Raw genomic sequence first — 13,530 nt, forward strand, 5'->3', positions numbered from 1 at the left:
TCCTCCTGCCTCGGCCTCCCAGTGCTGGGATTACGTGCATGAGCCACCACACCTGGTCAAAAGGAGACTTCTTACATGACCTTTCCTAAGAGCACTGGGAAAAACAAAAAGCGTTGATAGCAGTGAGAAAAATTTGATCATCCCTAGATGAATGACAGGATAATTTTTAGAGCAGAGATGACAGGTTTTTATTTCTGTACATGGAGATAATTTGGTAAATGTTTATAGTTACTGTAAAGAATACAGTTGAAAACAACCGTAGGATCTTGACATAAGTTTTTATTTCTCTGTACCCACCCAGAAAATAAGGTCAAATGGAAATACAAGCACTTTTCTTTATATCATTTAGTATTGAAAAGATAGCTTGAGACCAGCATAACATAAAACCAAGAGCCCGAGACAAAAAAGAAATGTATTTTAGGCCGGGTACAGTGGCTCATGCCTGTAATCTTAGCACTCTGGAAGGCTGAGGCGGGCGGATTGTTTGAGCTCAGGAGTTCAAGACCAGCCTGAGCAAGAGCGGGACCCCGTCTCTACTAAAAATAGAAAGAAATTATCTGAACAGCTAAAAGTACATATAGAAAAATTAGCTGGGCATGGTGGCACATGCCTGTAGTCCCAGCTACTCGGGAGGCTGAGGCAGCAGGATCACTTGAGCCCAGGAGTTTGAGGTTGCTGTGAGCTAGGCTGACACCATGGCACTCTAGCCCTGGTGACAGAGCCAGACTCTGCCTCAAAAAAAAAAAAAAAAAAAAAAAGTGCATTTTATTATAATCTCCAGAGCCATTTCATTCTTTGTTCTAATTATTTAGTATCAGCCTGGTCCACTAGGTCCCACAAGAAAAGATATTCATCATCTTATCTTTATCCTATTTATTCTATAAATACTGCTTCTAAAAAATTGGTACACTAGAAGGATGAGTTTATTTTATAAAAATAGGAGTAAAATAAGATCTCTCTACCATGATTATAAATATAAATGTAGGGTAAATTTCCGTGCTGGTTCACTTGGTATGCTTTGTAAAATCATTGCCTTGTTCTAATTTTAATCCAAATATTAATCATTTTATAGCAATATATATGTTCTTTACAGATAGCACATTCTTCTTTAAGTAAACTCAAAGACTACTGTTTTACATAGGAAGATACTATTTTGCTTTTTTGTTTTGTTGAGTTATAGCTTTACTGACATAAAAATTGATTTTGATGCATTTTAAAGGGTATGTATATTGAGTGGTATGGAAATACATAAGATAAAATTTTGACATACAGGGCAAAAAAATGTATACTTTTTGTTTAGTTAAACCATTGTTCACACTAAATCCTTTGTGTGACCTTGGACAAGTTACTTAACTTGCCTTAGTGAAATGAGGGTAATAGTAGTATCTCTCTCATAAGGTGGTTGTGAGGATAATTGAGCTAATATATGTTAAGTACTTAGAATATTTTCTGACACATAAGCACTATAAAAGTGTTTACCACACCACTTCCTCCTGCTATTATTATTTGTTCTTGTTATTGTTAAACTTTTTTTTTCCAGATCATTGATCACTCAGGAGATCCTGCAGAAGGAGTATATAAAACTTATATTTGTGTGGAAAAGATTATTAAACAGGTAAATATGCATTCACTGTAAGATTTCATCTAAAATACTTTAAGAGTGTTTTCTATAAAACTGAGTTTTCCAGAGAAAACCACTGTTTGTGTTTTGAAAGCAGCATCTGAGGGAAGTGCTGTTGTTTCCTTTGGGAATCCATCCTGCGCTGTGATTGTGGCATTACTAGGACCCTGTATCTTTCTCTCTCATCTGTCTCACAGAGCTGTTTGATGCTCCAGTGCATGTAAAATGTGTTACCAAAGTACTAGTTAAAAAGTAGTTGAGGGAAAATGTTCATTTTATTCAATAGATAAGCTCTTTAGATTCTGTGTGCCCTTGAATTTTCATATATTAGAAAAGTCCTCAGATTTTCCTGCCACATTATCCCTAACAGCAGAGAGGGATGAAAGCATACCCCCTGGGGGGTGAGAACATGGACCATGGAGGGGTCTTGAGCTGGGAGTTCCTATGAAGTTTCTTATATTATCTTGAAAATGTCTGTCAGGTATATATTCTGCTTGATATTATGCCTGTGTTTATGTTTAATATAAAAAATCATTTTAAATTGTGTATCAGCAAAAATAGTAATAACGATAATAAAAAGATAAATAACCCCCACATGTTCAAGTACAATGAGCGCAATGGGAAAATGTACTTGTAGTTAGCCTGGGGTTGCCCATACCTCCTGACACCTCCCCAGGGAACCAGCAACCCTGTTTGAGAAATAAGGGATTAGATTATTTTTCATAATTGTATCACAGTATGAAGATTTGTTATTAGAGAAAAAGAGTAATCTCCAAAGCACAATAATATGACCTCTGGCAACACATTTTGTATAGCACTTTCTAATGTATAAGGATTGTTATTATCAATTTTGATCTTCTCAACAATTCTGTCAATTTTAGGACCAAGATAAATAAAATTAATTGAGCAGAATGCATGGCAGCAAGTGAAACTGGACACATTTACCATCTTTAGTGCTTGAAGGACAACGTATTTTCAGTTACCTAATATAAAGACTAGCTAGGACAACAGAGATGTCTGATATCAAGAAATCACATCTTAGTAATTCAGTTCTTGTAGTATATTTCTTAGGCATTAACACAACTTTTATAATTATTCACCAGCTGGATATACCCAAAGATTTTGTGTAATATTTTTCAGAAAACAAATCCCATGGAGGTCAAATATCCCTCTAAATTTATTTTTAATAAAAAGGTCTTTGTTTTTAATGTTTTAGTAATTTTTATTGTTTTTAAATTAGTGTTTATTTTTATAGTTATAAATTTATTCTTGTGGGTATTATACAAAGGCCACAGGTTTGAACTTGCCCTCCTCAGTAGGTGAAGCCCACTTTGAGCCTGTGCACTAACTCCTGCTACGAGATCTTTATGTTCTTCATTCATTTTTGTGTGCTTGTTCTTTGTGTTTAGGACATACTGGGCTTTGAGAACACAGACCTAGAGACTAAGGATTTGGGCAGGGAAGATTCCATTCCAGAAGAAGATGATTTTGGTGATGTGCTGTGGGACATACATGATGAACAAGAGCAAATGGAAACTTTTCAGGAGGCATCTAATTCAGCCCATGAGTTGGGATTCGAGAAAGTAAGCATTTGGAGTATTGTTTAACAAAGATCAGTCACCACTTAAAGGCTGTGATTGTATTTTCACCTAAATATAGTCAAGGTTTATGATTGTGTTAGTTGTCTGCTCTCATGGCTTGATTATCCATGTTGAGACATGCTTAGGTTTGTATCCTGTGAAAGATATGAGATTCAAATATATTTATTTATGAACACCAAATATTTTTATTTACAGGGTAGGATTTACTAACCACATGTTCACTATGCCACCATCTGCAACTCACCCAGCCAGGATTAGAATAGCTGGGAAACTGGAGAAGAATAATAAGACTATCTACTTTTCTAGTTCTTAAAGGAATCAAAATATCAAACATTCAGAAAACAAAGTACAGTAGTTCATGCAGTAGGCAGATCAGTCCTTTCTTATTGGTCTTGCAACATTCTTAAATATCTAGACAAATTAACAGAACATAAAGTGTACAAAGAAATCTATGTTCAAGTTCAAAAATATTTGAAAAATAATAGAACTAATATTTTAAAGAATATTACAGTAACTAAAATTAACAGTTATATTTTTATAGAAATTTTATAATTTGGACTATGTGCTGGTTTCATCATTTTCTAACTGGATTTTGTCCAAATTACTTGGCCACTCTAAACTTGACTTTCTTATCTGTAAAATGAGAATAACCTGAACTTTTGTACCCCCATAATAAGCTGAAATAAAAAATAAATAAATAAATAAAATGAGAATAACTAATAGTACCTACCTCATAGGGTTGCTGTGAGGATTAAACTGACTAATGCACATAAAGTGCTTACCACAATACCAGGCACATAATAGATGTTAAATTAGGCCAGGTGCAGTGGCTCATGCTTGTAATCACAGCACTTTGGGAGGCTGGGGCAAAGAGGATCACTTGAGGCCAGGGGTTCAAGACCAGTCTTGGCAACATACTGAGACCTTGTCTCTACAGAAATAAGAAAAATTAGCCAGGCATGGTGGCTCACACCTGTAGTCCCAGTGACTTGGAAGGCTGAGGCAGGAGGATCCCTTCAGCCTAAGAGTTTGAGGCTGCAGAGAGCTATGATTATGCCACTGCACTCCAGCCTGGTGACAGTGTGAGAACCCATCTCTAAAAGAATAAAAATAATAAAATAATAAAATAAATGTTAAATTAGTTGTTATTTTATAAGAGAGGTATTGCTGTTGTCATTTTATAAATGAAGAAACTGAGGTTCAGATTATGGTGAACCTCAGTTCACCATAAAAACACATGGGGAGCAGATTGTAGATCTGAGAGTTGAATCTAGTTCTGGCTCCACATCCTTATGCTTTTTCTTCTATAGCAAGAGTTCTTAACTTGGGAACCATGGGTGTATAAATGGGCTTTATGTGGGACCATGAACTAGGTTACTAGGATTTACAAGATAAATCAATAAAGGGGGCTCCCTGTATCACATTTCCTTCAGAAGCATCATTTCTATCAGAATTATTTGAGTTCCTGGGGAATATATTCTGTATTTAGATATGACAAGCAGAAAAAATGATTGAAAAACTATACCAAGTAATCATTTATTGTAGTTGCTGGAGAATTTTGCTACTCTTAAAGCCAGCCTAACTCTAGCCACAAAGTACTTATTAGTACTTATTAACTTATTACACATTTTTTACAAATTCCTCATCAGCTATTATTTAGACCACTGGTATACCTAAAGAACATCTCAATTCCAAAGATAATTTTGGGAACTTGTTAATAAGTACTAAGATATTTTGTTTTTCTGAATGTGTCCTTTTCAGCTCTGAACCAGTTTTGAGCTAGGAAATAAGGGTTTTGGGGCTTTACATAGAACTCATTTAATTTCAGCAAGATCTCAGGCACCCTGTCCTAACCTGATCCTCTTGGGTGGGTTGGGAAACTCGAAGGCCCCAGATGAAACCTGCTGTTATTTGGACCTATTCTCAGCAATCCCTGGAAACTCAGGTAGTCTTCAGGACAGGTGTTGGTTCTTCTGAGTGGGAGATTAGGATGCCTGCTGGGGCCCTCAAGGCCTTCTGTGGTACTTTGTGTGGTATGGGGGCTACAGTGTGATGCAGTGAGCTCCCTGCAGCATTCTGCAAACATCTGAATGTTGCAAAACCCCACATGGACCTGACGTGTTGTCACCCATTAATTTCCAGCAATACTATGTGTAGAAGAAATTGGGGCCCATTCTTATTTACTAGTTCAGGTATATTTCACCAGCCATAGAAAATAAGCAATTATGAGAGTACTGTCAACTAAAAGTAGATTTCGTTTTCTCAGGTGGCTTTTCTCCAATGCTTTCAGAGAATAATCAGAAGTTGACTCTCTTCAGAATTCTCAGAGGCATGTGCTTCCTCACAATTTAAATTCATTTTTGTTCCCAGTATTACCAACGCCTTAATGATCTAGTGGCGGCACCAGCCCCGATTCCACCCCTTCTGGTGTCTGGAGGACCAGGTTCTGGAAAGTCCCTTCTTTTATCAAAGTGGTATGATGCAGTGTAATTAAATTGTTCTTATCATCCTCATCTTTTGAATTACTGAGTTCATTCAACAAAATGTATTGCATGTCTGCCTTCTGCATGGCCTAAACAGTAAAAAAGCACAAAGGAGTAAAATAATAGGCTTATGGCCTGAAATGTATAGAATTTAAATGTCAGACGGTACAGAATGAGAAAGGAATAGGAAAGTGAGCGTTTATGATTATGTACATAAATTACATAAATAAGAGCTATGGCAGTGCTATGTTAGGGAGTGATCGGAGTGATGTGGAATTGGGTGGATTATAGAGGAATCTGCCTTTATTTTTAAGTATTCATCTTAAAAGTTTCATTGGGATTTTAAATATTTGAAACAAGACAAAAACAGACTAGAGTAAAATAAATCCTGCAGAACATCAAAATTAAGGGTAGCCTTTACTACGAATGCAATCTAATTTGTCAAATTACAGACTAAGGTTCATATAAGCTAATAAACTTTGTTATTTCATTATATTATTTGAAAACAAGTAGAATATTTTCTTTCATTACTATTTACATTGAAGAGTTAGTGTATGTAATTGTTTTCTTCTTATTGCCCTTTCATTTAAAGTTATATTTGGAAAATAATATTTTTATACCTAACAGATTTTCCTCTAATAGCACATTTTTAATTAAAAGTTAATGCTTATCTTACTAATACCTTAATCTCCAATGTAAACTACTTTCGTTTGCATTAATTAACATCAATTTGTATTTAAAATGAATCTGTGATTTTTTTTTTAATTATTTAAAGAACCTACAAATGGAGTAAAAATAGAAATCTCTGTATTTATTCAAAAGTGACTGACCATCTTATTGCTGACAGATAGGCAGCATTTGATGTTTAGTGTATTGTAAATTCTCTTTTATGTTGACAGTAAAGGAGCTTCCTCGGTCTTACTGAAGTTCTTTCCCTTTCAGGATTCAGTTACAGCAGAAGAATTCTCCTAACACACTGATTCTGTCTCATTTTGTGGGGAGGCCCATGTCAACCAGCTCAGAGTCTTCCTTGATTATTAAACGACTAACTCTAAAGGTATAGTATACTATCTTTTGGAATTATAGAATTTTATTTAGATTCAGATATTGTTAGGACTAATAAGTACCTAATGATAATTAGGTGCCTAATTTTCAATATTATCCACGTGTTTTTTGTATAAGGTTAAAAATAATACCCAATAAAATCAGGTCCTCTGGGTGACCCAATTTTGGTTTAAAAAGTAGAGATAGACATATTTCCCACCATCTCTGATAAAGTATAACTTCTTTACTTGGTATGTGTTCTGTTCTTATAGTTGATGCAGCACTCTTGGTTAGTATCTGCTCTGACACTGGATCCTGCTAAGCTTCTGGAAGAATTTCCACGTTGGCTAGAAAAACTCTCTGCTCGTCATCAAGGCAGCATCATCATCATCATTGATTCTATAGATCAAGTTCAGGTACTGTTTTCACTTTGTAATTTATTAATGTACTCAAAGACAAAAATATCAGTGATGGCTATAGCAGGCATTTAAATTATATGTTTATGAAAAGAAAATGTTGATATTGTTTCTTTTATTTCTGCTTAATTTCTAGGGAGGAAGTATGTGGATAAAAAAATGTACTGTATGCCAGTAGACACTAATACCTTATTGGGAAAGACAACCAAATTTACACAATTAGGAAAGTGTTTGTTTTGCCATATTTTTAGGGCTTTGACATTTCCTTAAATGTCTAGAGTTCAAATTGGTGATAATGGTGTTTTGCCACTTGTTCTTTTAAAATTCTAAGATAAATTTATCCAAAGGTGAGATTTTTATCCTTAATAAAAATAAGAGAAACTTAATGGTAATTTTATTTTATTTGGAGAGCTATTACTGAACTGTTTTGAAATATTTTGATTAATAGATTGAATTTTGTTTTTATATTTTTAAGCAAGTTGAAAAACACATGAAATGGCTGATAGATCCACTGCCAGTGAATGTAAGAGTAATTGTTTCTGTGAATGTAGAAACATGCCCTCCAGCATGGAGGTACGATGCTAACTTTAGTTCTTTCAGATTACGTGAAATGTTTTAAGTAGAAACAAGGAAACGTTTTTGAGATGCATTTGTGTTTTTCATATAAGTGGCAGTGAGGGTGGGGAGAAGTGGATGAATTCAAGAAGAAGATACAATCCATAGGATTTGGTGGGAGGTTAGATCTGGGATATAGGGGAAAGGGATATATATTCCTGAGTTTCTGACTTGAAAAATTAAGTAAATGTGGTTTCATGAACTGAAATAGGAAACACAAAGGACAGGAACGTTTGTGGGGGAAAGGTGGTGAGTTTAGTTTTTGGACATGGTTTGTTTGAGTTACCAGTTGTAGCGCCAAGTAGGTAGTTACAGTTTTGGATGAGGAAAACAGGGAAAGAGCCGAGCTGGGAATAATAGACTAGACACCTGTTATCTTGAAATTCAAGCTCACTTTAATGGCCTTCAAAAAAGGAATATAGTGGTTGAATTCTGTAGGGCAGTGTTTCTCAACCTATTTTTGCCCCCTAGGAAGCCTTTTTAGATATTTTCTTTCTAATCACCATCCCCAAGAAATTTTAATACCATACACATACTGCATATAAACAGATATATGTGTGCTTTATACGTACAAAGAGTAAGGGTTTTTCACTTCCTCAGAAGAAACAATTTTCACTACCACGTTGAGAATGCATGTTGTTACAATTAAATTCCAATAGCATTATAAGTACTTGTGGACAACAACTGTGCCTTATACCACTCCTCATACATAGGAGATAATACCTGTGCTTAGTTTTACTGGGAGCATAAGATGTAGAACTAGAAATATTTTACTGCTTAGCTGTCTAATATATATATGCTATTTATTTTATAACACTCTTTGTTGTGATTTATTGCTGAAAGTAATGATACACGTTAGAATCAGCAAAATAAATTATTTAATATAATTAACAGAGATTGGTTTTGATTATTTTATAAAGGTAGTATAAAAACAATTAATTCCTATCATGGGTTTTAACTTGCGGTTAGATTACAGTTTTTGTTGTATTAGAATTTCATTTTTCTTTTCTTTAAATAAAAGGTTGTGGCCTACACTTCATCTTGATCCTTTAAATCCAAAAGATGCAAAATCTATTATAATTGCAGAATGCCAGTCTGTAGACATTAAGTTGAATAAAGAGCAGGTAAGTATTTTTAATTTTGATGCTATCTTTTACTGTCAGCTTTCCTATAAAAATCTCATGAGACTTAAAATTCAACATAGGAGCTCTGTTGTTATAGGGAAGATTAGAGTTTAGTTACTACTTTGGTAAGTGCATTTCCTCTTAAACTAATGAGAGGTAGAGAAAAAGCACTAAAAAAGATTTAGGTCTTCAGGTTTACTTTACTATATAATATTAAGCAGGTATTTTACAAGCAAAAAAAGTTTTCATATTTGCCATGTCTGTAGTCTGCAGTTGGAAGGCCAAGGATCTTGTACTACACAGTGTGATATTCCTGATGGCAGAAACAGTGTCTTTTCTGCTGGGATATTTATTGCTGGCTCAGTAGTAAAGACCGCTTAATTCCAGGGTGGTTTTTGTATTTCCATTTTGTTTTTTTGGAAAACTGGTATAGGAGAAGAAGCTAGAACGACACTGTCGTTCTGCTACAACCTGCAATGCCCTTTACGTCACCCTTTTCAGCAAAATGATTGCACGGTAAGTGGCGGTTGTTTTACACAATCTTCTGCATGTTTGTGTTTGCTGCAGATCTCTTTCTCACCATGCAAAACTGAGAACTGATCATTACAACAGTCTCTTGGGCCACTCAGATTCTGTTCTTTCTAATGGTGAGACTAATATTCTGTGAGAATGTGACTTACGACTGAAGATTGAGTAGCCCGTGATTTATCAGAACCTATTAATAGATTTGGCTAATTTTCATCACACTAACCCTTTCCATACTGGAGGTTGCAAGAGAAAACCATCTTCACCGTCATTTGGGGCCCACCCATGAGCGCTCATTGCTGCCTGCCTGAGGCCCCTAGCTTTGGGAAAGTGGAGGAAATGGCTGAGGTGTAAGAATGTTACTTCAGGTGTCCTTGAATATTTGTAGGTAGGTAGGATGTAGGCAGCCATTTTTAATTGTCTCTGTTCTCAATTCCTGATGAAGTCTTCATCGTAAAATAGTTCTGCTATTTTAGATACCCGTTAGTAATCTGCTTTAGAGAAGCATTAGAATGTTTTACTACTTTGATTTCTTCGGTACCAGTTTAATCTACTTTGTTCTCAACCAGAGGTAAAGGAAATGAATACTTTTTTTGGTATTCACCATAATCGATAGTGATTCTAGTACAACTCATATTTCCAGACACTGAATCTAGTACTCTTGTTCCTTAATGCCACATTCTCATCTTGAGCACCAAATTTGAATCTTCTGGGCCGGGTTCGGTGGCTCACGCCTGTAATCCTAGCACTCTAGGAGGCCGAGGTGGAAGGATCACTTGAGGTCAGGAGTTCAAGACCAGCCTGAGCAAGAGCAAGACCTTGTCTCTCCAAAAAATGGAAAAATTAGCTAGGTGTGGTGGAGGCACCTCTAGTCCCAGCTACTCAAGGGGCTGAGGCGGGAAGATCACTTGAGCTGAGGAGTTTGAGGTTGCTGTGAGCTAGGTTGACACCATGGCACTCTAGCCCAGGCGACAGAGCAAGACTCTGTCTCAAAAAAAAAAAAAAAAAAAAAAAAAAAAAAAAAACAATAAATTAAATCTTCTGAAACTTTAGATTGCGCATGACATATCCACCATCTTTTCCCAATGTTAGAGTTGTGGTGATGTATCTGGTCTCTGTGAACATCAGTAGTACAATAAGTACAATTTAAGACTGTGAGTCATTTTCTATACATTTCATAGTATTTATTGAAGGCATTTTAAGAGGGACTATGGATGGTTTTTTTTTCTCTTTATATTTATAAAGTATAAACCTTTATATTCAAAAATGAAACTACTGGTAAATATTCCATATTTTAAAACAAACTCCTCTATTTACTGATTTTGTTTATTTTAGCTTGAGGTTTTCAAAAATCTGGCTCTACACAAATTTCATTTGTATGTCTAACTAACAATACTTATCATTATTTCCCTGCTTCCTGTATGTAGATGGCATGCTTCTGGATGATAAGAACCACGTCTTACTCATTTTTATGTTCCATAAGGCATAGTAATTGCTTGACATATAGTAAGTGTCAGCAAATGTTTATTAAATTGAATTAAATGGTATACAGCAAAATAAACTCCATGACTCTACCAGCCCCATAAAACTACCGTTTTCCTGTATGATGTTTTATTGAATTACTGTTATTAATTGCAGTGCAAAAAAATAGAGATTACGTAGTTTTTATCTACCTCAGATTTTTCACACATGTTGGCAGTCTGTAAGAAATTAAATCTCTTCTCAATTCCAACAGTGCTGGGAGAGCAGGCAATTTAGATAAAATCCTTCATCAGTGTTTCCAGTGTCAAGATACTGTTTCATTATATAGACTCGTTCTGCACTCTATCCAGGAGTCCATGGCAAATGATGTGGATAAAGAACTAATGAAACAGGTAAAGTAAAATAAACTTATAAGAGGAAGCTTAGTTTGCCTTCTTTGTATTTGTGTGTGAATTGTAGTAAATAACAATTCTTTTTAAATTCGTGCTTAAATATGTTTCAAGCGTATACAGGAATGCTGGCAGCCATAGTGTGCTTGTAGAAATTTGCATCTTCCTGATTATCACTGAGATTTATCACCTTTTCATATTTATTGGCTATCCTTGTTTCTTCTTATGTGAATTGCTAGTTCAAGTCGTTACCCATTTTTTAATTGGCTTGTTTGTCTTTCTTATTGATCTGTAGGAGTTCTTAACTGTTCTGCATACCAAATACAAATCCTTTAGTATAGAATTTGCAAATAAATGTCTTTTTCCTGTTTGTTTCTTGTTTTAACTTTATGGTATCATTCATTATACAAAGTTTTATTTTGATGAAGTCAATTTATCAATAGTTTCCTTTATGGTTTATATCTGTTATATGTTTAAAAATTCTTTGCTATCTTCAAAAGATGCATGATTAACAAAAAAGAGGAAAAAAAGAAAAAAAAATTCTTTGCTCTCATAAAAGCATTCCCATACACACACACACGCTTTCCTTCAAAAAGTTTTTACAGTTTTTTCCTTCATGTGTAAGTTCTTAACTCATGTTGATTTATTTTTATTGTGTGAGGAAGTGATCTACTTTTTAAATCTTTTGTCATATGACTAATTAATTGTTCTTTTTACTAAATAGTACATCTTTACTGCTGATTTGCAATGCCACCTGACAAATACCCAGCTCACGTATAAATATCAGTCAGTTTCTAGGCTCTTCTGTTCCAATTTTGCCTATTCTTTGTCAACACCATACTGTGTTCATTGCTAGAACTTTAAGCTTTGATATTTGCTTGGGCAAATCCCCTTTTATTATTATTCTTCACAATTGTCTTGGCTAATTTTCCAGCTGTATTTTTAGAATTTGGCTTCTAAAGTGCCATGGAACCTTATTTTGGAATGTTAATTGGAATTACATTGAGTTGACAAATTAAATTGGAGAGAATTATTGTGTACATCTTCCCTTCCATGGAAAGCTAAATAACTCTCCATTACTTAGTTAACTTCTGTAATGCCTTTCAATAACGTTTTATCTTCTTCCCCATGAAGCTCCTGCACATCTCTTAAGATTTGTTTCTAAGAGGTTTGTAATTAAAATAACAATTTTAATTTTTAATGTATTTAATTTTAATTTTTGGAAATTTATTTTATATCTGGCAGCCTTGCTGAACTTGAACTGGGGCCCATTTTTACATTAATTTTTCAGCTTGGTGGTTCCTGGAGTTTTGACTTCTCATCCCGTCCCCAAGCCCACAAGCTTCCTTGTATTCTTTCCATGTCTGTGGGCTAACGTTTTCCTCATGCTCCCCTTCACCGAGGGAGAATGTCCATCAAAGCCTTTTGAATATCCTAGTATTAACAAGGATTCTAGTTCCAACTCCTTGCACAGGGCGTGAGGGCTCCCCTTCCATTCCACTGTGAGTGTGAAAGCCCAAGCCCTTAAGTTCCTGGGGCTGCTTGCTGCCTGTCCTCTGTCTCCACTGCAGCTCCAGCACTTAGCCCTCCGATTTCGGTTTCCTGTTCATTTTTGGCACCTGGAAGATTTCCCTTTTCTTTTTCCAGGCTCAACTGTGTTTTTAGAAATGCATCTGATATTCATAGACATTTGCAATAGGAAGGCCATTTTTGCACTGTCTTCCCAGAATTGGAATTGTGTCATTAGTTGGTTTTTGTTTTTGGTGTTTTTGTTTTGAGGCAAGGTCTCATTGGCTAGAGTGCAGTGGCATCATCATAGCTCACTGCAACCTCAAATTACTGGGCTCAAGCGATCCTCCTGCCTCAGCCTCTCAAGTATCTGGGACTACAGTAGTGTGCCACGACACCCAGCTAATTTTTCTATTTTTTGTAGAGATGGGGTCATGCTCTTGCTCAGGCTGGTCTCAAACTCCTAGCCTCAAGCAATCCTCCTGCCTTGGCCTCCAAAAGTGCTAGGATTATAGGCATAAGCCACGGAGCCCGGCCTGTCATTAGTTTTAAATAATAATATTTCACGCAATTTTCATTTTCACTAAACTTTATCTGTGTTATCTTTGGCATGCTAGAGTTTATATATACACTATCTTATTCTTGCTTAATGCCTTTTGGACAGTGTGTTTTATTTGAAGAAATTTTTTTCTTGGTTTATTAAATCATTTGATTATAAGTT

The 13,530-nt window shown here is 35.4% G+C and overlaps 1 protein-coding gene across 1 annotated transcript in view; it reads left to right on the plus strand.

The window, feature by feature from the left end:
• Window positions 1–13,530, plus strand: part of NPHP3 (nephrocystin 3) — a 42,056-nt gene that overhangs the window by 15,516 nt on the left and 13,010 nt on the right. Inside the window, exons 8-16 of the mRNA XM_069475419.1 lie at window positions 1,541–1,615; window positions 3,031–3,204; window positions 5,593–5,696; window positions 6,648–6,762; window positions 7,022–7,165; window positions 7,641–7,738; window positions 8,802–8,904; window positions 9,338–9,420; window positions 11,165–11,303. Of these exons, the coding sequence (XP_069331520.1) occupies window positions 1,541–1,615; window positions 3,031–3,204; window positions 5,593–5,696; window positions 6,648–6,762; window positions 7,022–7,165; window positions 7,641–7,738; window positions 8,802–8,904; window positions 9,338–9,420; window positions 11,165–11,303 (1,035 nt within the window). The remainder of the gene's footprint in view (window positions 1–1,540; window positions 1,616–3,030; window positions 3,205–5,592; window positions 5,697–6,647; window positions 6,763–7,021; window positions 7,166–7,640; window positions 7,739–8,801; window positions 8,905–9,337; window positions 9,421–11,164; window positions 11,304–13,530) is intronic.

This window comes from Eulemur rufifrons, chromosome 7, assembly GCF_041146395.1.
Source record: "Eulemur rufifrons isolate Redbay chromosome 7, OSU_ERuf_1, whole genome shotgun sequence".
Classification (NCBI taxonomy): Eukaryota; Metazoa; Chordata; class Mammalia; order Primates; family Lemuridae; genus Eulemur; species Eulemur rufifrons.